The sequence below is a fragment of the Myotis lucifugus genome, unplaced genomic scaffold (genome assembly GCF_000147115.1).
Source record: "Myotis lucifugus unplaced genomic scaffold, Myoluc2.0 scaffold_115, whole genome shotgun sequence".
Classification (NCBI taxonomy): domain Eukaryota; kingdom Metazoa; phylum Chordata; class Mammalia; order Chiroptera; family Vespertilionidae; genus Myotis; species Myotis lucifugus.
Window position 1 is genome coordinate 434,215 of NW_005871163.1, and position 24,334 is coordinate 458,548.

The following is a 24,334-nucleotide window of genomic DNA, read 5'->3' on the forward strand; positions in this document are numbered from 1 at the left end:
GCCAGGCCTAGGGACCCTACCTGTGCACAAATTTCGTGCACCAGGTCTCTAGTCTATATATATAATAGCCTAAGTGACCATTACAGCGGAATGACCAGAATGATCGGTCGCTATGATGCACACTGACCACCAGGGGGCAGATACTCAATGCAGAAGCTGTCTCCTGGTGGTCAGTGTGCTCCCATAGGGGGAGCACCACTCAGCCAGTAGTTGGGTTCATGGCTGGCGAGCACAGCTGTGGCGGCGGGAACCTCTCCCATCTCTAGTGCGGCGGCAGCAGGCGGGATGAGTGCAAGCAGCATAGCGCCTGGCCCCAGTTTGGGCTCCTCCCCGGCCACTTGTCGCTTGACCACTGCTACATCCCCAAGGGGTCCTGGACTGTGAGAGGGCACAGGCTGGGCTGAGGGAACCTCCCCCTGTGCACGAATTTCATGCACCAGACCTCTAGTAATAATATAAATGCATGTGCCTATACATACAATAATTTAAACTGGAGAAAGGAGGTCAAGATATCCTGGAATAGCCAGGGGAACAATGTGAAACCTCAACTCAACTCCAATCCAAATGTGAGAACTGTCGGCTACAGAGCAGGGAAGGAGATGAAGACGGTGGGGTGATCCCAACCAGTGGAGTATAACACCTAGAGGACACTAGAAGATTACAAGGAATGGGGGCTACACAGGAATAGTGATGTTAAAACTTAACAAGATTTTTTATTTCACATGGAAGACAACACCCACTGTTGATTTTTTGGCAAGAAAATGACATGATCAAGTAGTTAAGAATTCCTCCATCAGAAATACCTAGGATTTTAAGGAAAAGAGAAAATACAGTATTTCTCAACAAAAGTGATCTCACCCTCTACCCCCAGGGGATACTTTAAAAAATGTGCAGATAAGTTTTGGTGTCACAATATCTGGGGTACAGAAGCATTTAATTTGGTAGAGGCCAAGGATGCTAAACATTTTGCAACATGTACAAAGTCCCAAACCACAAAGCATGGTCCTGCCCAAAATGCTGAAATGCTAATAGTGTCCCTGTTGAGAAACAATAAATGATCATTAGAGTGGTCCAAGAGGGAGATAAGAGCTTTAACTAAGATGGGCACAGTGAGAGAAACTTCGAAGGAAGAAAAGAACACTATATTTCAGAGAGAGAGAGAGAGAGAGAGAGAGATAGGTAGGTAGGTAGGTATAGAGGTATATACGTGGAATAAAACAAAAGAAAAAAATCCTACCCGTTTATAAAAATACAGAGGACTAAACTTGGAGAGACTATGTCCCTGTGCATATGTAAGATTCTGTTAAGCATGGACTTTCCTTCTTTTTTTTAATTTTAGAGAGAGGGAGAGAAACATCAATTTGTTGTTCCACTTATTTATGCAATCATCGGTTGATTTTTTCAAATGTGTTTTTATTGATTTTAAGAGAGAGAGAGAGAGAAAGAGAGAGAAACATCCATCTATTGCCTCTGGTATGCACCATGACTGGGACTGAACCTGCAACCCAGGCATGTGCCCCAATAGGGAATCTAACCGGTGGGTGACCTTCCAGTGCATGGGACAACACTCAACCAATTGAGCCACACTGGCCAGAGTCATTGGTTGATTTTTGTATGTGCCCTCACTGGGGATCAAATAAAACTTGGCATATTGGGATGACGCTCTAACCAACTGAACTGCCTGGTCAGGGCCACAAAGCATGGACTTTCAAGTTAGACAGACATGTATTTGAATGAGTTTTGAACCAGCTCTCCCACTTACCAGTTGCTGATGCCTTAGGCAAAGTAACTAAACCATCTAGCACCACATATTTGGCACACAGTAGAGTGGCAGCTTCCAGCTGTGGTAGTAAGTGGTGGTGGTAGAAACAGTTCTTACTAAAGTAAAACACAGCTGACCAGTGAACAATATGGGTTTGAACTGCACGGGTCCACTTATATGCAGATTCCGCGCCCCCCCCCCCAATAAATACAGTAAAAGTATATTTTCTTCCTTATGATTTTCTAAAAATTTTCTTTTCTCTAGCTTACTTTATTATAAGAATATAGTATAATATATATATAACATAAAAAATATGTGTTAATCAACAGTTTATGTTATCAGTAAGGCTTCCAGGCAACAGAAGGCTATTAGCAGTTAAGTTTTGCGGGAGTAAAAAGTTATACATGAATTGCTAACCATGTAGGGGGTATGTGCCCCTAACCCCCACATTGTTCAAGGGTCAAGAGAAATGAAGGAATGGTGGGATCATATACAGGTTTCTAGTCTGAAGATCTAGTCTGGAGAAGATTTCATGTTTCATTTCGGATATACTGTACTGAGTTTGAGGCCACAGCCCTGTACTCAAGTTAGAAATAATTTGGTGGAAGTAGGAAAGATGGGGATTAGAATCAGCTTAAAGAAGGGATCTGGCCCTGGCTGGGTGGCTCAGTTTATTAGAGCATCATCCTGTACACCAAAAGGTTGTGGGTTCAATTCCTGGTCAGGGCACATACCTTGGTTATGGGTTTGATCCCTGATCAAGGCATGCACGAGAGGCTACTGATCGATGTTTCTCTCTTTCTTCCTCTCTCTCTAAAAATTAATAAAACATATTCTCGGGTGAGGATTAAAAAGAAAAAGGGAAAGAAGGGATCTGGAGTTCCCTCATAAAGGCATTAGTCTAATCACTGAATGTGTAAGCTCTCTGCCAGGTGGACAGAGAAGGGCAGAGAGACGTAAGGGTAGAAGTATGATGGCAGCCCACAGTAAAGATCTGTGGAAGAGGAACTTTTAAGAAGAAAAGTGAGACAGGTAGAACAAGTACCAAGTTTTACACAAAAATAATATGAAGGAAATGTATTAGAATGCTTGGTACTACACTGATGTTGAAGGTACAGCAGGGAACCTGGCACTGAAGTCCAGTAAGGAAGAGAGATAAGTAAACAAATCACTGTGATTGATAATCACTCTAACAAGAGGTGTGTGTTGAGTTCTATAACAGCACAAAGCACAGGTACCATAAGCCATTCTGAGAGGTCAGTGCAATCATCCTAAGCAAAAGATGTCACAGAGAGCTCACCCAGAAAAGAGGAGGAAGGGCATACCAGATCAACACACACACCAGAAAGTGACAAAGGGTGATAGGATCAAGCTACTACAAGCAGGGAACTCAATATAGCGAGGGTTGGGGGTTCAGTGGGAGCGAAAGTAGGGTGTTAGATTAAGCTAAAGAAATAAGTAGGCACCAATAGGAACATGAAAAGATACTAAACGTCATTAGCCATCAGGGCAATGCTACATAACAAGATACTACTTCATCTCCACTAGGATGACTATGAACAAAAACAAAAGCAGAAAATATCAAAGTGTTGGCAAGGATATGGAGAAATTGAGCCCTCATACACTGCTGGTAGGAATGTAAAGTGGTGCAGCCACTTTGGAAAATAGTTTGGCAGTTCCTCAAAAGATTAGAGTTACCACATGACATAGCAATTCCACCCAAGAGACGTGAAAAGATATGTCACACAAAAACATGTACGCGACTATTCATGGCAGCATTACTCAGAATAATCAAAAAGTAGAAACAACTAAAATGTTCATCAGCTGATAAATGGATAAACAAAATGTGGTATATCTATACAATGGAATGCTATTCAACAATAAAAAGGAACAAAGTATGTGGGGAGTACATTGGTGGTTGCTAGGGGCTGATGGGGTGAGAGGTGACTGCTAAATGGGTATAGGGTTTCTTTGGGAGTGATGAAAATGATCTAAAATTAAAGATGGTCATGGCTGTACACCTCTATAAGTATGTTAAAAACCACTAAACAAGTGAATTTTATGAAATGTAACTTATATCTCAAAAAAGCTGCTAGAAAAAAGAAAAAGGTAGAGCAGTGACTGGATATAACTGACTTTGTATGCCAGGCTAAAACACTTGGAATTTCTACTGCATTAAAATGAGGCACCCCCTTGAGATTCAATTTGTAGAGTGGAGCTAAAATTACTGAAACATAAAATTCTTGAAACACATGCTCATTATTCTTTAGCATCAATCAAAACCCAAGTTATTAGCAAGCAGATTATATATGCATTTGAAATAAATTGGCATCTAACCCACCTGGAAAGAGAGAAATCCATCATATAAATAAAAACCAAACACTCCAGTAAAAAAGGCAGAAGAATGGTAGCTATTAATTATCTAACTAATGCTCCCTTTAAATGTAAGAACCACTACCACATAGTACTAGTAAAATTAAGCTGCCCAAATTGCCAAGAGTATCCAATGCATATATAACATTTGGAACAATTTTTGAAGAACACAAAACTAAATAACAATGATATTAACAAATATTCTTATGAAAACATGAGATTTAATGCAAGTAACAAATTCCAGAAGGATACTCACAAGGAGAAATTTCAGTTCTCTGTGAAAATGATTCAAAGGACTTCTGGGATCTCCTGATTCCACTTTAATATTCTAAAAAGTTCTCAAAGTCAGTTTTCACTGGTAATCTCATCTTTTTGGCATAAGGGTCAGAGTTACTTGCATTTCAAACTACCCACACATTAAAAAACATATTTTATAAAGCACTAATATATTGAAAAAGTAGCGCAAAACTTCATTTAGAACATCTCAGAGATACCACAGATCCTGCCCATCCTGATATAGTAACTTAAATTCAGGCCATCACACTCCATTTCTATACCACAATTGTACCTACATGGAACTAACTGTTCTTACATGCTCTCCTGCTCTCTCCTACTGAATTTCCAAAGGACAAGTAGGAGAAATATAAATACAGCTCAAGACTCAATGATAAACTTAGCATTACCACACACCAAAAATAACCCAGCCTCCCCAATATATATGCCCCTTAGAAACATACTAACTAAACCAGTAAGTATGCTGTCCTACCTGGAGGTAAGGTTTTACAACTCCAACATATTATTTAAAAAGGGGGGGGATTAAAAAATTCTGTTGTATGTAAATTTCTATTGAAGGAAAAGCATTAAGAATATGATTATCCATAATCCCACCACCCTGCGGAATCACTATTAACCCTACCCAGGCTTCTGTGTACACATTTTTTAAAAACATAGTTGAGATTCTACTAAATGTTCAATTTTGTACTTTTCTGCTTTTGTCTGCTTAATAATAAGCATTTCCTGTTATTATTAAAGACACTTTAAAGATTTTTAAAGAATGTGTAATATTTCATCATGGAAATCTATTTTAGTGATTATCCTACTTGTTTTGAATATTTTGGAAACACAGCTATATCACTGCAAATAGTTTTGTACATATATTTTTGTTAGCAATTCTAATTAACTTCCTAAGACAGATTCGTAGAAATGTTAAAAGGTGAAAGGCTTAGTAATATAATAATTCTTGATGTATTGCCAATACATGCACTCTCTATTTTAAGACTAGCAGATGACAGGGATTTAAAGTACAGTATAGGGAACACAGTCAATAATATTGCAATAACTGTGTATGGTGCCAGGTAGGTATTAGACTTACCAGGGGGATCTCTTCGTAAGTTATATAAATGTCTAACCACTATGCTGAACACCTGAAATTAATATAATTTAAATGGCAGCTATAATGAAAAATAAAAAAAAAACTATAAAAAGGATAGCAGAGATGATGTCACTTTGATAATTTCACTTGAGTCCCAACTCAAGAGACTATTAATCACTGGAAAATCTTAAGTTATATACTTCCAGTGCTGTGAGCAACTGATAGATCAGATCACCTGTAAAACCTCCACTGGCTTCTCTAGCTACTTCAGGGGTAAGCTGTCAGAGCTCAGGGAGGGCAGGGGCCAGGGGTGGGACAGGAGGCATGCAACCCCAGCAACAAGCAAGTTAAAAGTAAACCCACACTGAGTAAACGCAACAGAATACAGGGCTTACTCCTACCAGAGTTGCAGTTGAAGAAAGTGGAGGGATTTGAAGAATCTCATCCACAGGACTCCAGGAAATATCCAAAGTGATCGTAGTTTGTGATGTGGGGACTGTATCATCCAAGGCAGTGGACTTCAAGAGCTCATACTGGGCAAAGCCCCTGGCTGTAACCTGAAAAGAGGGCATCCAGCACACCAGCAGCTATGCTTTCACATGACCAAAGGCCATTTTCAAAACTACTTTGATTCTTTCCTCAAAAGAAGAAAAAGTAGTATACTTTATCCCAAATGGAAAAATAAGACAATTATTCTTAATCACAAAGATTAGCTAAAAGGCAGGAGGGCATATATTTTAATTTCAGTCATTAGCTGATAGGGAAATAAATACAAACATTTTGATACTACAGAAAAATATGTAGTCATATTAGGAGTGAAAGGCAGGTGAATACAGTTAGAAGAAAATAATATGAGAAGAGAAATACTTACAGCAGACAATTGATGTCTTTTCTTATGTGAATTTTTTAAGTCTTCAAGATTTATAGAATAATTTTTATCAGCTATGGGACATGAAAAAAAACATTTAAATATACAATTCAAAATTACATCTTAATGCTAGAAAACTCAAATTCTGAGGGTACCATAGTTTAACACTAATAATAGTTGAAGTTTTAAATCAGTTGAATGGAATGTTTATAAAAGAATGAAAGTGGAACAAAGCTCAATACTATCATCAAAAATATAACTGTATGCCTACTATGAAACTGGAATTATATTGTCATTATATTCAATTTTTGATCCTCTAATGAAAATTCCAAAAAATATACCCATACAAATAAAATGAAACACAAACAAAACAGCTATAAACTCCTGTCCAGACTTTTGGAGATCTGTTTCTGGTGTTTCTGGAATATCACCTACATGCTGCAAGTTATATAGTAGACTAGATTCCTGGCGGCTAACATGAATTCCATTGTGTGCACTTCCCTTGTAACAATATACACTTTCAGTAAAACCACAAAACAGTAACTATCAAATAAATAAACATATATACACACACCCATAAAAGTAGTAAGAGCCAGCTCTCACCTTTACAATTGACCGCATATAAGACAATTCCTGTGATGCTGTTACTTGTTGTGATAAGCTCAGCTCCTAGCCAAGAGGTCCCTTCAGGATCTGAACTGTCACACCTTACCCAAAGGGGAGGAAGGGCAGTAACTGGCCGATTAATCTTTATGTGGGTCATATTAGGATTGTGAGCCATGGTGTAAAGTCCAATTAACTGCCTTGAAAATAAGAATAGAAAGAATAAATTATAGTTGGAGATTGCCATTCAGTCAAGAATTTTCTTTTCCAAAGATATCATGAAGTGTCTCCCAGAAACAAAAATCTGAAAAATGCACATAAATATTTCACCCAATGTAGAATTGAGAGACGAGCACACAAGGCAGATCAAGACTCACGCATCAAAAAATGACAATGACAGGTTGAGAGCTACTATGAGCAGGGAGTTCAATACAGTGACGGTAAAGGTTCAGTGAGAGTGGAAGTAGGGTGTGAGTTCAGGCTAAGGAAATAAGTAGGATATACCAACTATCTATACTAAGGGTAATATGCTAATTAGACTGGGAGACCTTCCAGACATTCTTCTGGACAAAGCAATGGTGGCGGGGCCGAGGTAGAGGTGGTTAGGGGCCAAGAGGGGAGGGCAGTTGTGGGTGATCAGGCTGGAGGGGGGGGGGGCTCGTTGGGGGTGAGCAGGCTGGCGGGGGGGCTAGTTGGGGGTGAGCAGGCGGGCAGGGGGGCAGTTGGGGGTGAGCAGGCTGGCAGGGGGGACAGTTGGGGGTGATCAGGCTCGCGGGGGGCTGGGGGGGGGCAGTTGGGGGCGAGCAGGCTGGCAGGCAAAGTGGTTAGGGGCAATCAGGCAGGCAGGCAGGTGAGCAGTCCCAGATTGCGAGAGGGATGTCCGACTGCCGGTCTAGGCCTGATCCCTGTGGGCAGTCAGATATCCCCCGAGGGTCCCAGATTGGAGAGGGTGCAGGCCGGGCTGAGGGACACTCCCCACTCCCCCCACCCTCCCCGTGCACAAATTTCATGCACTAGGCCACTAGTATCTCAATAAAGCTGGGGGTGGAGGGAAGAAAGTAGGAGCCAATAAGCACATGAAAAGATGCTTGAAGTTAATAGTCATTGGGACACTTAAAGAAATTAGAATATGAACTGTGAATTAGATAATAGTATTGTAACAATGTTAAATTTCCAGATTCTGATCATTGTTCTGGGTTATACAAGAGAATGTACTTGTTCTCAGGAAATATATAGTAAAGTACTTAGGGGTAAAGGAGTACAATGTCTCCAACATTTAAAAAATTTGTGTGTGTGATATGTGTATATTATATAGACAGTGGCAGTGGGAGAGGAAAAGGAAGAAAAGGAAGAGAAGGATTAAAAGAATGACAAAGCAGATATAGCAAAATATAAACAATTGTTGAATCTGAGTTAAGGACATACAGAAGTTCCTCTATTATTCTTGTAACTGTTCTGTAAATTTGAAAGCATATCAAAATTAAGTTACCAAAAATGTGGCTTAAGTTTTTTTTTAAAGAGATGAAAACTGAATTTATTACCAACAGATGTTCAGGAAAGGAATTTCTAAGGGACTGTACTTCAAAAAGGAAATACAATAATCCCAGAAGGATGGTCTGAAATGCAAGAAGAAATGGAGAGCAAAGAAATGATAAGCATATGGGTAAATCCCAACAAACACTGGCTGGAGAACACAATATAAATAATAACATTTAATCCTGATAGCTAGGATTTTTTTGTTTGGGAGGTGGGGGAGGCCAGGCAGAGGGAACTGCATGTGGCTACACAGGGAAGAAGCAGGAAGTGAAACTGGCAAGGCAGAGAGAGGCAGCAGGGTTTCTAATAGGGTAAGATCATTCCTCATTGGGCTGCAAAGCCCTATGCATTGCAGGACGTTTACAATCCATGGACCAGGCCAATAGCTCCCCTCAGTCTTCATGATGGCAAAAAGTACCCCTGCAATTTCCAAATGCCTACTGGGCATGGTACCCTTGGTAGAAGACCACTGAACCAGACAAGGAAGGCTCCTATGTATCACTCAAAAGGAATCTGGATGTTATCACGAGGCAATGAGAATCGCTGAGGGACTTTCTTGGCAACAGTGAGGAGGAAAGATTGGAGGGGAACCAGATTAGACACGAGGAAAACATTTAAGAAGCAACAACAAACAGTATAGGAGACTGGAGAAAAGGACAACCACAACAACCTTCTTGGTCATGTCTGAGACATCAATGGGACATTCAGGAGAGAGTTGGGTATACATATGTAGGGGCAGGGGGAAGAAATGAGGGAGAGATCTGCGCTAAATACATATTTGTTTTCTAATGTTTATAAGAATGCTTCAATTTAAATTCCTACCCTCCACCCCTATTCCTATCCCAATACTAAGAAAAAACTTACCTTGCCCTCTCAACTGGTAAAGCAAGTGGCCCAACATTCTCACCAGTAGAGAAATCAGAAATAGCAGTTTCTTCAGATTGTAGTTCTTCAACATGACTTGTTTCTTCCTTTTCCAAAGGCTTTAAAATTTTTTTTAAAATTTTAAATTATTTAACCAGGTAAAAGAACACAAAAGATAACAGTGAACTGTTCACTATGCTAAAACATAATGCACTGATTCCGAAACTTTGAGCATAAATGACTGGGCTATGGCAAGAATCATAGCTACAAACCAGTTTGGTACCAACTCATCTTGCCATCAGAAGCATTTCCACTGTCCTATCAAGTTCCTACTAATAAAGGAAGCATCTGACGTCATTAGAGAAAAAAGTATCCCAACATGCACAAAATGCTAGAGACAAAATACCAAGGGGGAAAAAACATCGGAGACTCCCTGATTTTGTCAGATTCTTCATTTCCCAAATGTGAAGATTCCTTAAAGTTATTCCTCTTAGGGCTATCAAGTCTCTTTGTGTTACAGGGTTCTGATATCTATGTGTTTAACTACTTAACTAGCTCAGAATTGCCAATAATAACAATAATTATGAGTTAACATTTTCTGAGCATTACTAGGTACCAGTTACTGTTCTACGTGTTCTTTTATTCTTCATAAAAGCCCTGAGACTGGTACTATTGTTAACTCTGTTTTAAAGATGGAAGAACTGAGATAGTGAATGGTTAAATAACTTGCCTAGGATAATAACACAGCTGCTGAGTGCAAAGCCAACATTTGAATCCAGGCAGCCTCTTCTAGCAGTAAATCCTCTGCAGAGTTAATAGGTATCAGACCTAGATGTTTCCTCAACTTTGAATTTCTTTTGCAAGATTTCAGATTTCATTCCCTTGCAGGTCTGGCTTTCCAAAAAGTTCCTTAAACTAGAGGTACCCAAGAAATACCATTTTTTCCTCTACTCTACTTTTCAACCATCATGCATTAAGCTCCACTGATCTTTGCAGAAACAAAGGTCATTTTAATTGTTCTTCGTCCAAAAATGCCAGGGCCTCAATGAATTACAGGTAACTCTTTAAAACTCAAAGCTGCATTCTCCCTAGAATCCTAACCCAGATTTCAACAAATGCCCTCTGTTCATCTTTACCATTTCCAAGATAATTTAACTTTTTCAGCTTTTCTCCTACATACATACATTTCCCATTCTCCCCATAACAAAAGTCTAAATTCAACCACATAATTCACCTATAATTATTTTCCAAGCATTTGCCCATCATAGATAAGCACTAATAACACCCATTCATTAACTTAAAAGACAAAGAAGTTCCCCTCCTCAGAAAGGAGTTTTCTTGCCTCGGCTGGTTTGGCTCAGTGGATAGAGCATTGGCCTGCGGACTCAAGGGTCCCGGGTTCGATTCCAGTCAGGGCACATGCCTGGGTTGCGGGCTCCATCCCCAGTGGGGGGGGGGGGGGGGCGGGTGCAGGAGGCAGCCAATCAATGATTCCCTCTCATCATTGATGTTTCTATCTCTCTCTTCCTTTCCTTCCTCTCTGAAATCAATAAAAATATATTTTTAAAAAAAGAAAGAAAGGAGTTTTCTTGTGTGTGCATTTAAAATAAAGAGCTCCTAGTTCATTCACCACAATGTCTATCTAGACTGCATGAGGGTCGTAAAGCAGACAGAGGTGTTCCTTCTAAAGAAACGTTCACTTTCCCTTTTAGAGCCTGTTCCTATCTACTTCAGGAAATGATGTAAGCAAAGGAATGGTTGCTCCAAGCAACCATTAACAGCACTCAATAAAAACCACAACTGCCAAAACAGTTACATAATTAAAACAAAAAGGATTAAGGTTGTAATTATAAAATGATACAAAAAAATAAGAAGTCCCTCTTGTTACAGTTAACAAAATTAAAGTAGAATTTCCATGTGTCATAGCTACTTATGCTGTGCTGTTCAACACAGTAGCCACTGGCCACATGTGGCTATTGAGCACTTGAAATGTGGCCAGACCAAATTGAGATGTAAGTGTAAAATACACACCACATTTTAAAGACATAGTATGAAAAAAGAACTTAAAATATCTGATTAATGATTTCTATATTAATTAGGTTTTGAAATTATAATTTCAGATATATTAGATTAAATTTTTAAAAATTACTACACCTAATTTCAGACCCAGCAATCCCACTCCTGGGTACTTACTGTAAAGAAAAGTTATGTGCAGCCCGGCTGGCATGGCTCAGTGGTTGAGCGATGACCTATGAACCAAGAAGTCACAGTTCAATTCCTGGTCAGGGCACAGGCCGGGGTTGCAAGGCTCTGGGGGTGTGAAGGAGGCAGCCAATCAATGATTCTCTCTCATCATTGATGTTTCTCTCTCTCTCCCTTCCTCTCTGAAATCAATAAAAATACATTAATAATTTTAAAAGAAGTTATGTGCACACAAAAATTTGTACAAAAATGATTATAGGAGCTCTTTTCATGATTACTGAAAACAACCCAATTGTCCTTCAAAGGGTGAATGGGTAAATAAGCTGTGGTATATCCATACCATGAGACACCACTCAACAATTAAGAGAAATGAATCACTGATACACACACAACTTGGAAGAACATCAAAAGCATTAAACTGAGTGAAAGACATACTGTATGATTCTATTCATAACATTCTTTTTTTTCTATTAATAACATTCTTAAAAGTAAATTTTACTGTATGATAATTTCACTCATTTATATTTTAATGAGGTTACCAGAAAATTTAAATTACATATGTGGTTCACATTATATTTCTATTGGACAACACTGTACTTACTATTCTTAAAAGAATTAGAAACCATTTTTTAAAATATGTTGCCCTGGCTGGTTTGGCTATAACTGGTTAGAGCGCCTACCCACTGACCAAAGGGTCGTAGGTTTGATTCCCAGTCAAGAGCATGTACCTCGGTTGCAGGTTCCCAATCGCCAGTAGAGGCATATGTGAGAGGCAACCAATCAATGTCTCTCTCTGACGTCAATGTTTCTCTCTCTCCCACCCCTACTCCATCTCTTCCACACTCTCTCTAAAGGTCAATGAAAAAAATATCCTCAGGTGAGGATTAACAAAAAAAATGCTGATAAAAAAATGTATACACTTGAGATTATTCCCATTAAACCAAATTTGGCTATCAAGAATAGAACAACCACAAAGCCCAAGCACTACTTACCACTTTTTCCAAGATGAATACAACATCATTTTCATTTAGAATATTTTTCAAAGGATTTGGTTGGCCTTTGCCAATCAACTGCACTTGGACATCAGCCTATTAAAAACAGATAATGTTTTATATGATTAATATTTGTACAAATATATAAAGACAAGTTCCATGCAAGTAACTGGAAAGGAGAATTTGAACAGACACAATGTTTTAAAAGATTTCATTTACTCTTTGCCCACATTATTTTTCCTGTGTAGAAAATGTAGTTCATATCTATATCTACACACACTTCAAGGCCCAACTAAAATGCACCCTGTCTTTTAATTAGGATCACGCTGACAACCTTTTGCTCTAATCACATGGTATTTATTTTTAAGTACCACAAAATTAACCCTTTACAAAATGTTATCCTTTCTTCTGATAGAACTATGGAATTTAGAACTTTATCAGTTTATAGGAAATGCAGTCTTTCATTCCAGTCACAATACATGTTTATTGTAGAAAAGTCTGAAAATAGATAGCTGAAAGAGATTTTTAAAAACTCACCTATAATTCTACTAGCCAGGGTAATCATTACTGTTATTAGCCTTACTGGTACGTATTTTGCCAGCTCTTTTTCCAGGCATATAAATAAATCTATTTAAATTAAAATGTATCGCCCTGACTGGTTTGGCTCAGTGGATAGAGCGTCGGCCTGCGGACTGAAGGGTCCCAGGTTCGATTCCGGTCAAGAGCATGTACCTTGGGTTGCGGGCACATCTCCAGTAGGGGGTGAGCAGGAGGAAACTCACCTATAATTCTACTAGCCAGGGTAATCATTACTGTTATTAGCCTTACTGGTCTGTAAAAAATCAATAAAATATATTTTAAAAAATTAATTAATTAATTAAAATGTATCTATTATTTAGATATAGATAAGATTTTGCTTAATAAAAATAGGATATTCTAATAGTTTTTATACCATGAAATTCCATGCCATTAAATGTTCTTTGTCTAGTATCATGGCTCTATCATCATATAAATAATTTCACATTGTTTGACATTTAGGTAGTTTCAAGTTATTCCTTATTAAAAGAACAATTGGATTACTTTTTTAAGATGGATATATAAAATCATATCAATATTGTCAATTTGCCATTCAAATATACCATACCCACACATTTGTATTCCTGTCACTTACGTCAACACGGTATTTTCTGAGCATTTTCATTATTTTTACTGTCTCATAGCAACAATATAGTATCCTGCCCAGCTGGCGTGGCTCAGTGGTTGAGCGCTGACCTATGAACCAAGAGGTCACAGTTCGATTCTCGGTCATGCCCGGTTTATAAGCTCCATCCCCAGTGGGAGGCATGCAGGAGGCAGATGATTAATGATTCTCTCTCATCACTGATGTTTCTATCTCTCTCCCACTCCTTTCCTCTCTGAAATCAATAAAAATATATTTAAAAAAGAAAACAGTATCTTGTTATTGTTCTATTTTCATTTATTTGATCACTAAATGAAGATGAACAGTCTCTAATATGCTTATTATTGACAAGTATCTCTCATTATTTAAATGTTTAATTTCTCATTTTAGCTATTGAAGCATTTAGATACCAAGTTCAGAGAGCCACGGATTTGTTAGAAATCAAAAGATAGGAGGAGGCAAGGAAAGAACCTTTCCCAGAGCCTCAGTGGGAACATGGCCCTGTAGGCACTTTGACTTCACACTCCTAGTCTCCAGAACTGTAAGAGAATACATTTCTGATGCTTTAAGCAAACCAATCCGTGGTACTTTGTTACAGCCGCCCTAGGAAACTAGTATAGATGTCAAGTGGCAAGAATTCAGGGAGGGATTAATACATTTACCTGGATATACTAAGTTTCTGAGTTTGGTTAGTGAGAATTCAGATAGTGTAAGACACCTATATTTGCTTTTTTTCCCTGTGATTACTTATTTGTGTCCTTCTATTATAGTTGTCTTTTTTCTTAATTGATTTTAAAGAGTTTTTAATATATTTTTAAAATATGGATATTAACCTTGATCACTTATGACTATTTTTCCCGAGCTTATTTGTCTTCTAGTAAGTAATTTACCTTAGTTTACTTATTACTTTAAGGATTAAACTCTATGGGGAGTTTACTTATAGAATGGTTGGCATATATTGGATGCTTAATAAATCAATACATATTTATAGCAGCTTTGCTCATAACTATCACAAACTAGACACAATCCAAGTGGTAAATGGATAACCAAACTGTAGTGCATCCACACAATGGAAAGCTGTTCTACAATATAAAGGAATGGACTAATACACACAACAACAAAGATGAATCCAAAATGCATTATACTCATTAATGAAGTCAAACCCAAAAGGCTACATACTGTATGATTTTATTTACATGAAATTACGGAAAAGGCAAAAGAGAAGACAGAAAATGAGATAGAAAACAGATTAGTGGTTGCCAGGCACTGGGAACAGGAGAGAGGGTTGACTATAAAGGGACATGAGGAAATTTCTGGAAGTGACAGAAATGTTCTCTATCTTGATGGGGATGGTTATATGACTAAATGCATTTATAAAAACTCCTAGAACTGCACTCTACAAAGATGAAGTTTACTCTATTTAAATTAACTTCAATAAACCCAACTTTTAAAACACTATTTTAGGATTATTGAGTTGTTTTTAAAAACCAAAAAAAATTTTCATACCTCATAGATAAATGGGTCTTTACAGATTCCTTTCTTTTCTTCATCAAATTCCCTGTGATACAGAACCACATGTGAAAAATAGAGTTACAGAATTCTGTCATTTCAACTCAAGAGTTAGTCATCCTGTGTGACAACAGTGAGAAAAGCAAAATGCAAAGTAGACATGGCAGCCTTAAGGCATAGTTGGGAAGAGGGGAAAAAAGCAGAAAAGAGTTTTAGGTTAAGAAGAAATAGAAAAAAGAGATATAGTAGAGATTAATAGACTGCTGCCCACAATTGGACACAAATGCTTCTAAGAGGCAGCTCTACTCTTTTTAAAAATACATGACTAGTTACTATTAAAATGTAATTTACCACATGACTTTTGGGAAGTAAAAATGACTGGATTTTGGGCCACCACAGAAAAGTTATTTTAAGAGACCCAGGCCTTAGATTTCTACAGCTAAAATGGTAACATCTATCCTCCCTCTAATTTTATGAGTTGTTACAAAAAAATTTACAAAAAATTAGTAAATTTGATCACATTAGCTCTAGCTGGTTGCCCAATGGTTAGAGCATTGGCCTGCAGACTGAAGGGTCTCAGGTTCAATTCCAGTCTTGTGCATATACCTCAGTTGCAGGCTAGATCCACCGCCACATGTGGGAGGCAACCAATCAATGTGTCTCTCACACATAAATGTTTCTCTCTCCCTCTCCCACTCTCTCTAAAAATCAATGGAAATTTTTGGATTAACAACAAAAACAATAATAATAATAAAATAACAATGTAAGCACAAAACTATCATTTCAGTCAAGAGAATTTAACTTTTTTTGTTTTGTTATTCCTCACCAGAGGATATTTTGTCCACTGATATTTAGAGAGTGGAAGGGAGGGAGGAAGGGGGGAAAGAGACAGACAGACAGACATTGATGTGAGAGATACATCGATTGGTTGCTTCCCGCATGCACACAACCAGGGCTGGGGATCAAAACTGCAACCCAGGTACGTGCCCTTGACCAGGAATCGAACCCATGGCCATTCGTGCTCAGCTGACACTCTAACCACCAAGTCAAGCTGGCCAAGGTTTTTTGTATTTTTGTAATAAAAAAAAATGTTTTTGTTAATCAGTCAAGAGAATTTTAAAATAGTGATTTCAAAGCATGTAAAACTATAAACCATTAACATACCAAAATGCACATCAGCCCGCTATATGCTCTGAAAGAGGAAAGATTCTTTTGTGTTAAGATTTTTAATTGATTTTTACAGAGAAAAAGGAAGAGGAAGAGAGAGAGAGAAACATCGATTTGAGAGTGAGACATGGATCCTTGGCTGCCTCCTGCACACCCCCCACCAGGGATCAAGCCCTAAATCTGGGCATGTGCCCAGACCAGGAATCAAACAGGCAACCCTTCAGTGCACAGGAGGGCACTCAATCAACCGAGTGAGCAAAGAATCGTTAGTGTCCTAAAGGAACCCAATGGGATTGTTTCAGGACACCATTTATTATTTGATCTACTCTATGATTTACTGAAATAAGGGAAATATAAGCTTGAGACTGATTCACTTTTGCCACTTGAACAAGACTGTGACTTAAAGATGTCTGTCTTTAATGTACAACTCAGAGATGACAATCAATCATTCAGCCATAATTTCTCAAGCATGTGTATATTTCTCAAACCATAGAATGAAATAGTATATAGCCATTAACAAAAACAAAAAGATCTAGAGGCGCTCCTACTGGAAGCTATCCAAGACATTGTTAGTTTTAAAAAGCTAGTGTTCTTTCTATAATGATCAAAAAATTGACAACAATAACCACTTTTGTAAGCAGAAAAAAGCAATAAACAATGAAAATGTATAGAGTTTAGAAAACAAGGGGTGAGATTATACCAGCGGTTGTCAAAGGGTGTGAGGCCAGCAGCATCTGCTTCACCTGTGATATGCTAGAAAGGCAAATTCTTCGGCCCCACCCAGACCTACGATGTAAATAAGAAACCCTGGAGCCCTAACCGGTTTGGCTCAGTGGATAGAGCGTCGGCCTGGGGACTGAAAGGTCCCAGGTTCGATTCCAATCAAGGGCATGTACCTTGGTTGCAGGCACATCCCCAGCAGGAGGTGTGCAGGGGGCAGCTGATCGATGTTTCTAACTCTCTATCCCTCTCCCTTCCTCTTTGTAAAAAATCAATAAAATATATTTTAAAAAAAGAAAGAAACCCTGGAGCTGGGGCCCAGCAAGCTGTTTTGCCAACCCTCCAGGTGATTCTGATTCACGCTCCAATCTGAGGGCGCCTGGATTCCGTTTTTGGGTCGGATGCAGGACTAGACGGAGTCCCCTTGGGTACTATCACTTCACTATAAGGATAAAATGCCGCCGGCCGGTGTGGCTCAGTGGTTGAGCGCTGACCTATAAACCAGGAGGTCAGGGTTCAATGCCCCGGCAGGGCACATGCCCAGGTTACCGGCTCAATCCCCAGTAGGGGGCGTGGAGGAGGCAGCCGATCAATGATTCCCTCTCTGAAATAAATGAAAACATATTTTAAAAAAAAAAGAATAAAATGCAATCTTACAGCACAGTGACATAAAGGTACGTTAAAAAGCCAACACACCAACACGTTATCATAACCGTGGCTCACATGATAACTATCTCGAAGAGGCTACACAGCAGTTAAGTTTCACACCGGAAGGCTTTGCACAGGTGAAGGGTGCCAACACCTGGTTTTCCAAACACAGGAAAAGTGCCTCCACCATCCTGCAAGGCGTGTGCATTACCCGAATGAATAAGGTGCCTCTTGGAAAACTTGTCACCTCCCACCACGATCGATAACGCACAGATATTTTCTCCTAAACGACACCACAGGGCCACACTGGGGCGGGTCACCCCCGGAGCCCAGGAAAGCTCAGTCTAACGTACGCGCCACCGAGAACGGACAAGGCGCTGATGCCCATGGCTGCGGCAAGAGGCTTGGGGGGCATATAGATACCCCGAGGGAGTAACGCTGTCCTCGCAACCTAGCCAACAGCAGGAGCTACGACTCACTGCAGGAGACGCGTGTGAAACTCCTCGGCGGCCCGGTTTATTCGCGACCACATCCCGCCTCCGTCTAACAGCAGATCCCAGGCCTCCAAACCAAACTTCGCGCGGGAGGCGGAAGCCCGGCGCCTGACCCCGCCCCCGCCGGGACTACTTCCACCGCCCACCGCAGGTCCTGTTAGTTCACAAGTGAAATTCAAGCACACAGCGGGTTTCTCCTTCCCAGTAGCTTTTTTTAAAACTTTCCCAATAACTTTTCATTTCCCTAAGAAAAAGTTAAAATACGGTACAGTAGTTGCAAGGAAGACACCTCATCTCGCGAGATTGGCCACGCCCACTTCGGAATTATTCCGCCAAAAGGAGTCCCTCGTTTCTAAACGCTATTGTTGACTCTAGAAGCCAATAGATACCGTCATTTGACTCAGATTAACAAATAACGTGCTATTTTTTATTTTTTCAGAGTGGTAGAGAGGTATGTGTGTCTCTGGATTGGCCCCGAGGCGGAGCCGGGTGGAGAACGAGTCGAAGGTGACATATAGAACGCGGGAGTGCTAGGCACTTCCTTTTCCTGTGGGAGCCGCCGGGTAGAGAGGAGTGTGGCCTTCTCCTCTCCCCGCCATGGTGAGTGCAAGTTCTCTCGGCTGGGCTTTCCCCTGCTGTCGGACCTGGCAGGAATGGATCGGGGGTTCCGAGCATAAGTTTTCAGGAGGGAACGCAAGGGAAAGGAGAGGACCGAATGCGCCTGTGTGTTGCGGGGAGCCGGGTAGTGCGGCTCCAGGGCAGCCATCTTGGCAACGTGGGCCTCCGGCGCGGGCGCCCTGGAAGCGGCCCAGGCCACCAGGCGTTCTCGGACGCAGAGGACTTCGGCATTCTAGCTTTCTGTTCTTAGAAAGCAGAGCTCTGCGGAAGACTTGGAAGTTGTTGGGCCCTAAGACGGACGGTGGGGAGTCAATTTTAGGCCCTAGATCTCCATGTGCTGATTAGTAAGGAATGTTCCGTCTTACGAGATTTTGTTAAGAGAGTTTTTCTGAATTCCCGTATGTTGGCCTTAAGAATCGCCACTATCAGAAGCATTCTGATCCTCTTACCTTAAAAATTAGTTTTTCCTATTCGGTGTCCCCTAAATGTTTTCGCTGTCAGCCAGCTCGTTGCACGGCAAATGTTAAATGTACCGCGTTTCCACAAGGAATGTTTTTATATATACTATGTAGTGTGCTGGGCATGGGGAGTTGAGTGAACAAAATGGGCACTGAAAAAAACAACTATCGGTCTGATGTTTGGACCGTGATTGAGTTAGGTGTGAATACAGTACCGCTTGGTGGTGGTGAGAGCTGTGGGCATGAGGAACGGGTAGGAGGCGGTCGTTGGGCTTTAAACAGGCACTCGAGGAAGGTGGGGACGCCTGCTAAATGTCTGGGGAGAAGACGCAGGTAGGAGAGGGATCGTTACTCTGAAGAGAAGATGGGGGGTGAGGCTGAGCATATTGTCTAGGGGCCCACCTCAGAAACTTACGTTTCTATTTTCAGGTGATAAGTCTTTGGAGAAGGTGGAGCAAAAAGGAACAACCAGTGTTTTTACTCCAGTAAATTTTGGGAGAGGTGTTTAGAGCGGGATGAAGCGGGCAAGGATGAAACCGTTGGGAGAGTAGAGTTGTGGTAGACAAGGTTTGTTACCATCTGGGGTGAAAGAGTTTAGATAGTGGTTTTAACGTTGTCAAGCCCTAAAATAGAGTTTTGATCATTTTGCTTTGTAAACTTAGGTTGGAAAGGTCGATGGTAAGCCACTCTTTTATGTGGCAGAACTTCATTCTAATCGTTAAGAGTTTTCCTTGCAATGATGTCGTAATTTGCGTCCTACTCTGTTCTCAGCGACAGTTGCCTGCTGTCAGTCAGCTGGTTCAGAAGGGTGACGAAAATTCTTACTGAGCAAGACATACTAATCTTTGTTTGAGTTAACAGACTTGGTATATTGGTGACATAGCCTTTGTTTTAGCTGTAAGGGATGCCTACCCCACCAAACTCGTTTTTGGTAACTGAGCAATTAATGGAATTGTTGGCGCATAAGAGGAGTGCTTCTGACATTGCTTGTTGGTATAAATATCTTTTCCTTTTCCCCAGGCGTGTGCTCGTCCACTGATATCTGTGTACTCTGAAAAGGGGGAAACATCTGGCAAAAATGTCACTTTGCCTGCTGTGTTCAAGGCTCCCATTCGACCAGATATTGTGAATTTTGTTCACACCAACTTGCGCAAAAACAATAGACAGCCCTATGCTGTCAGTGAATTGGCAGGTATGGATTTAGGTCTTTTATCATTATCAGTTGATACTTTAAGAGCTGCTTAAACAGTAGTGATGAAATTCCACTCCATTGGTCCGTGTTTCTGAATCAGATGATTTTCCTGGATGTTCTGATGCTGTTTGCTGCTATGCATAATAGTCACAGTGGTATGGTTGGGTAGCTAAAACTTTTATTTCTTTCCCAATTTCAGGTCATCAAACCAGTGCCGAGTCCTGGGGTACTGGCAGAGCTGTGGCTCGAATTCCCAGAGTCCGAGGTGGTGGAACTCACCGTTCTGGCCAGGGTGCTTTTGGAAATGTATCCTTTGTGGTCACTGACTAGACTGGTCAGCCATCATGGAATTCAGCAGACTAGACCTGGTTTATTCGTGTTAGTTTGAAGATATTTTTGTCCAAAAAACTAATAGCATCCAGATAACTCTAGACAGATTTGGAATCTGGAAGGTTTTTTGTTAAATACTAAAGACAATAAGTGCTAGACATTAGAGAAAGTTTTACTTGCAATGATGTCGTAATTTGCGTCCTACTCTGTTCTCAGCGACAGTTGCCTGCTGTCAGTCAGCTGGTTCAGAAGGGTGACGAAAATTCTTACTGAGCAAGACAATCTCTTCCCCCTAATATTTGAGAAATGTGATTCTTAACTGGGAAAAATAGATGTGTCGTGGGGGCCGCATGTTTGCACCAACCAAAACCTGGCGCCGTTGGCACCGCAGAGTAAACACAACACAGAAACGATATGCCATCTGCTCTGCCCTTGCTGCCTCGGCCTTACCAGCACTGGTCATGTCTAAAGGTTTGTGATATTTTGTATTGTAGGAGTGATAACAAATACCCACTTTTCCCATCCTTCACCTGTACCTCTTCATTATGTTAATAATAACATGTAAACTATTCATCCCAGAGTGCCTGACTAAATTTATTACATACTAATTCTAACAAATCAGTCATTGGTGAGTGCTATGTAACTGGCAAAGTGCTTTAAATACAGTGATTTAGCATATTAGAAACTTACCATTTAAACTTCATGTTGCCTATTCTACTTTTAACTGTCAAAATGATGAGATTCCACTTCATTGGTCCGTGTTTCTGAAACACATGATATTTGTGGAGGTTCTGATTTGGCAATTTGTATACTGTTTTGCTTCTGTGGGTTATATAAAGTGCTGCTCAATTTTTCAAAAGGTAACCAGGTCAGTGTTAATTGGCTTTTTCAGGTCACCGTATTGAGGAAGTTCCTGAACTTCCTTTGGTGGTTGAAGATAAAGTTGAAGGCTACAAGAAAACCAAGGAGGCTGTTTTGCTTCTTAAGAAACTTAAGGCCTGGAATGATATTAAAAAGGTAGGTTTAATGAACACATTTATAGGTTTTGGTAGTCCTCACAAATTTGTCAGAATTTTTTTGAAAAGATTGCTGAAGGACAGTGTTAACTACATCCTGGATGTGGGAACAAGGACTCTGGAACCATATTATAATCAGATACTGCTTAACAAGGACACAATTTGAGAAATGCATTATTAGGTGATTTGTTATGTGATTATCATAGAGCACTTACACAAACCTAGATGGTATGTAGCCTGCTTATTACACAGTTAGGCAATGTAGTGTACCATTGCCTATATGTGGTCTATCATTGATGGAGATGTCGTTACACAATGGGTCACAGTACTTGAGCTTGGATTCTGCCATTTGTAGCTGTGTTTTAGTGTTACAGAAGTCATTTTTATCTCAGTTTTATTTATAAAATGGTGTTTTGTAACAAAATATCTGTTATTGGGATCATCTTAATCAGAATACTAAAGCTTCTCACTTTGTAGGTCTATGCCTCTCAGCGAATGAGGGCTGGCAAGGGCAAAATGAGAAACCGTCGTCGTATCCAGCGCAGGGGACCTTGTATCATCTATAATGAGGACAACGGTATCATCAAAGCCTTCAGAAACATCCCTGGTAATTCTTGTGTTGCCTACGTGTTTTGATTGCCCATACTATGCATGCTTACTCAGCTTTTATTATGATGAGATTCCACTTAATGGTCCGTGTTTCTGAAGCACATGATTTTGTGGAATGTCTGATTCTTGGCTGAATGAGTGAGTGTACAGTTAATGGTTGAAACTTCATAGTTGATGATAGTTCTAAGGTATCTTATCTAGCACATAAGCCATAAGGATGATTTATGTTTCTTTTTAAATATATGCTCCCTAATTCTCCTTTCCCTTTAAAAGGAATTACTCTGCTTAATGTAAGCAAACTGAACATTTTGAAACTTGCACCTGGAGGGCATGTGGGCCGTTTCTGCATTTGGACTGAAAGTGCTTTCCGCAAGTTAGATGAGCTGTATGGCACTTGGCGTAGAGCTGCCTCCCTCAAGAGTAACTACAAGTGAGTGTTCTTACGTTCATAAGCTGAACATAAATTTTTATATTATGGATATTTACATTCAGAATTGGTTTTCTTGTTTTCTAAATAATGGATTGCTTTGTTGCTATTTCCCCTTATATACAGATGTAATATACTGAAATGGTAAGATACTCTGAGAAGTGGTAGTGTAGTTGGAAATTTCAATTGAATTCTGGAGAGCTTTTAAATGGTTAAAACTTTATCTTCTGTTGAGGTTCATGTTAATCACATGAGAAATAAGATTGGGCATCTATTTTCAACATCTTGGTTTTTCTTTCAGCCTTCCCATGCACAAGATGCTCAATACAGACCTTAGCAGAATCTTGAAAAGCCCAGAGATCCAAAGAGCCCTCCGAGCACCACGGTAAAGTTGTGATATTTATAGTAATTCTTGCCCCAACCTCAATATACTTGGTTATTTTTAATGTAAATAAAATGTTAATATAGTGTCTACCTTTTTATAGCAAGAAGATTCACCGCAGAGTCCTGAAGAAGAATCCACTGAAAAACCTGAGAATCATGTTGAAGCTAAACCCATATGCAAAGACTATGCGCCGGAACACCATTCTTCGTCAGGCCAAGAACGTAAGCGATGATTTGGCTTTTGCATAGAGGATACCTTTTTAGAGAATTTGATTCTTAGATTTTTCTTCTTAATTTGTTGCAGCACAAGCTTCGGGTGGATAAAGCAGCAGCAGCACTAGAAGCCAAATCAGATGAGAAGGGTGTTCCAGGCAAGAAGCCTGTGGTAGGGAAGAAAGGAAAGAAGGCTGCTGGCCTTAAGAAGCAGAAGAAGCCGTTGGTAGGGAAAAAGGCTGCAGCTACCAAGAAACCAGCAGCTGAGAAGAAGCCGGCAGAAAAGAAACCCACCACAGAAGAAAAGAAGCCTGTGGCATAAACTTACATTTGTTTATTCCATAACGGTCAAATCACTTTGGACAGCTAATTTTGAATAAAAATGATCAAAGGCAATGAGAAACATAACTTGTTGCATTTGTTTTGTGAATCTTGGTTACAATTTTTTTAAAATTGACATTTTGTTCTCCGTAATTTCAGCCTTTCATTTGTTAGTCTGGTCTACAACGGAGCATTGGGTTTATACAAAATCTATGCGGTTGAATGAAAAGAGGGATGTTCCATAAATCCAGATGTAAAATCCATTTTGTAAGTAATGTCTTGAGAAAGCGATAGTTGAAAGACTTGTCTTAAATATATAGAAGCTGTTAAGATTTAGCCATCCCTCCACCACCGGTAAAAAAAAAAAAAACTTAGGAAAATTACATAAAGTTACGACATTTTCAGTAACCACAAGAGGGCAGAATCAGAATATGTTTTGAGGTGCAGCGGTAAGAAGCATGTTCTCAGAAGTGTTC

At 39.9% G+C, this 24,334-nt stretch overlaps 2 protein-coding genes and 5 non-coding genes across 10 annotated transcripts in view; 6 read left to right on the forward strand and 1 right to left on the reverse strand.

Moving 5' to 3' along the window:
* ZWILCH (zwilch kinetochore protein) overlaps positions 1 to 18,373 on the reverse strand; it is a 36,327-nt gene extending 17,954 nt beyond the window's left edge. The window contains exons 1-8 of one of the 4 annotated variants that reach the window (XM_014459743.2): positions 18,276 to 18,351; positions 15,259 to 15,310; positions 12,573 to 12,668; positions 9,379 to 9,497; positions 6,979 to 7,178; positions 6,379 to 6,449; positions 5,909 to 6,064; positions 4,392 to 4,463 (exon numbers count right to left, since the gene is read on the reverse strand). In XM_014459743.2, coding sequence (XP_014315229.1) covers positions 4,392 to 4,463; positions 5,909 to 6,064; positions 6,379 to 6,449; positions 6,979 to 7,178; positions 9,379 to 9,497; positions 12,573 to 12,668; positions 15,259 to 15,310; positions 18,276 to 18,328 — 819 coding nt within the window. In that variant the 5' untranslated portion in view covers positions 18,329 to 18,351. Of the gene's footprint in view, positions 1 to 4,391; positions 4,464 to 5,908; positions 6,065 to 6,378; positions 6,450 to 6,978; positions 7,179 to 9,378; positions 9,498 to 11,571; positions 11,590 to 12,572; positions 12,669 to 15,258; positions 15,311 to 18,219 lie in introns of those variants that run through there. The other 3 variants (XM_023757859.1, XM_023757857.1, XM_023757858.1) reach the window with 3 other exon arrangements.
* Positions 18,374 to 18,824: 451 nt separating this feature from the next.
* RPL4 (ribosomal protein L4) lies at positions 18,825 to 23,945 on the forward strand. The gene is made up of 10 exons (XM_006093365.3): positions 18,825 to 18,890; positions 20,387 to 20,558; positions 20,758 to 20,864; positions 21,221 to 21,359; positions 21,781 to 21,905; positions 22,382 to 22,511; positions 22,787 to 22,943; positions 23,242 to 23,325; positions 23,426 to 23,546; positions 23,629 to 23,945. The coding sequence occupies exons 1-10, from the start codon at positions 18,888 to 18,890 to the stop codon at positions 23,857 to 23,859; spliced, it is 1,269 nt and encodes a 422-aa protein (XP_006093427.1). The 5' UTR covers positions 18,825 to 18,887; the 3' UTR covers positions 23,860 to 23,945.
* On the forward strand, positions 20,099 to 20,197 carry LOC111826972. Its single transcript, XR_002830428.1, has one exon. It is a non-coding gene; the product is annotated as a small nucleolar RNA SNORD16 (small nucleolar RNA).
* Positions 20,613 to 20,684, forward strand: LOC111826971. The gene has a single exon (XR_002830427.1). It is a non-coding gene; the product is annotated as a small nucleolar RNA SNORD18 (small nucleolar RNA).
* LOC111826973 lies at positions 21,066 to 21,164 on the forward strand. The gene has a single exon (XR_002830429.1). It is a non-coding gene; the product is annotated as a small nucleolar RNA SNORD16 (small nucleolar RNA).
* On the forward strand, positions 21,616 to 21,687 carry LOC111826969. Its single transcript, XR_002830425.1, has one exon. It is a non-coding gene; the product is annotated as a small nucleolar RNA SNORD18 (small nucleolar RNA).
* On the forward strand, positions 22,571 to 22,640 carry LOC111826970. The gene has a single exon (XR_002830426.1). It is a non-coding gene; the product is annotated as a small nucleolar RNA SNORD18 (small nucleolar RNA).
* Positions 23,946 to 24,334: the final 389 nt, after the last annotated feature.

Coding starts and splice junctions, on each gene's coding strand:
- RPL4 (XM_006093365.3), top strand. Junction 20,559..20,757: donor TGCTGTCAGTGAATTGGCAG/GTATGGATTTAG, acceptor TCCCAATTTCAG/GTCATCAAACCAGTGCCGAG. Junction 21,906..22,381: donor CCTGGAATGATATTAAAAAG/GTAGGTTTAATG, acceptor CTCACTTTGTAG/GTCTATGCCTCTCAGCGAAT.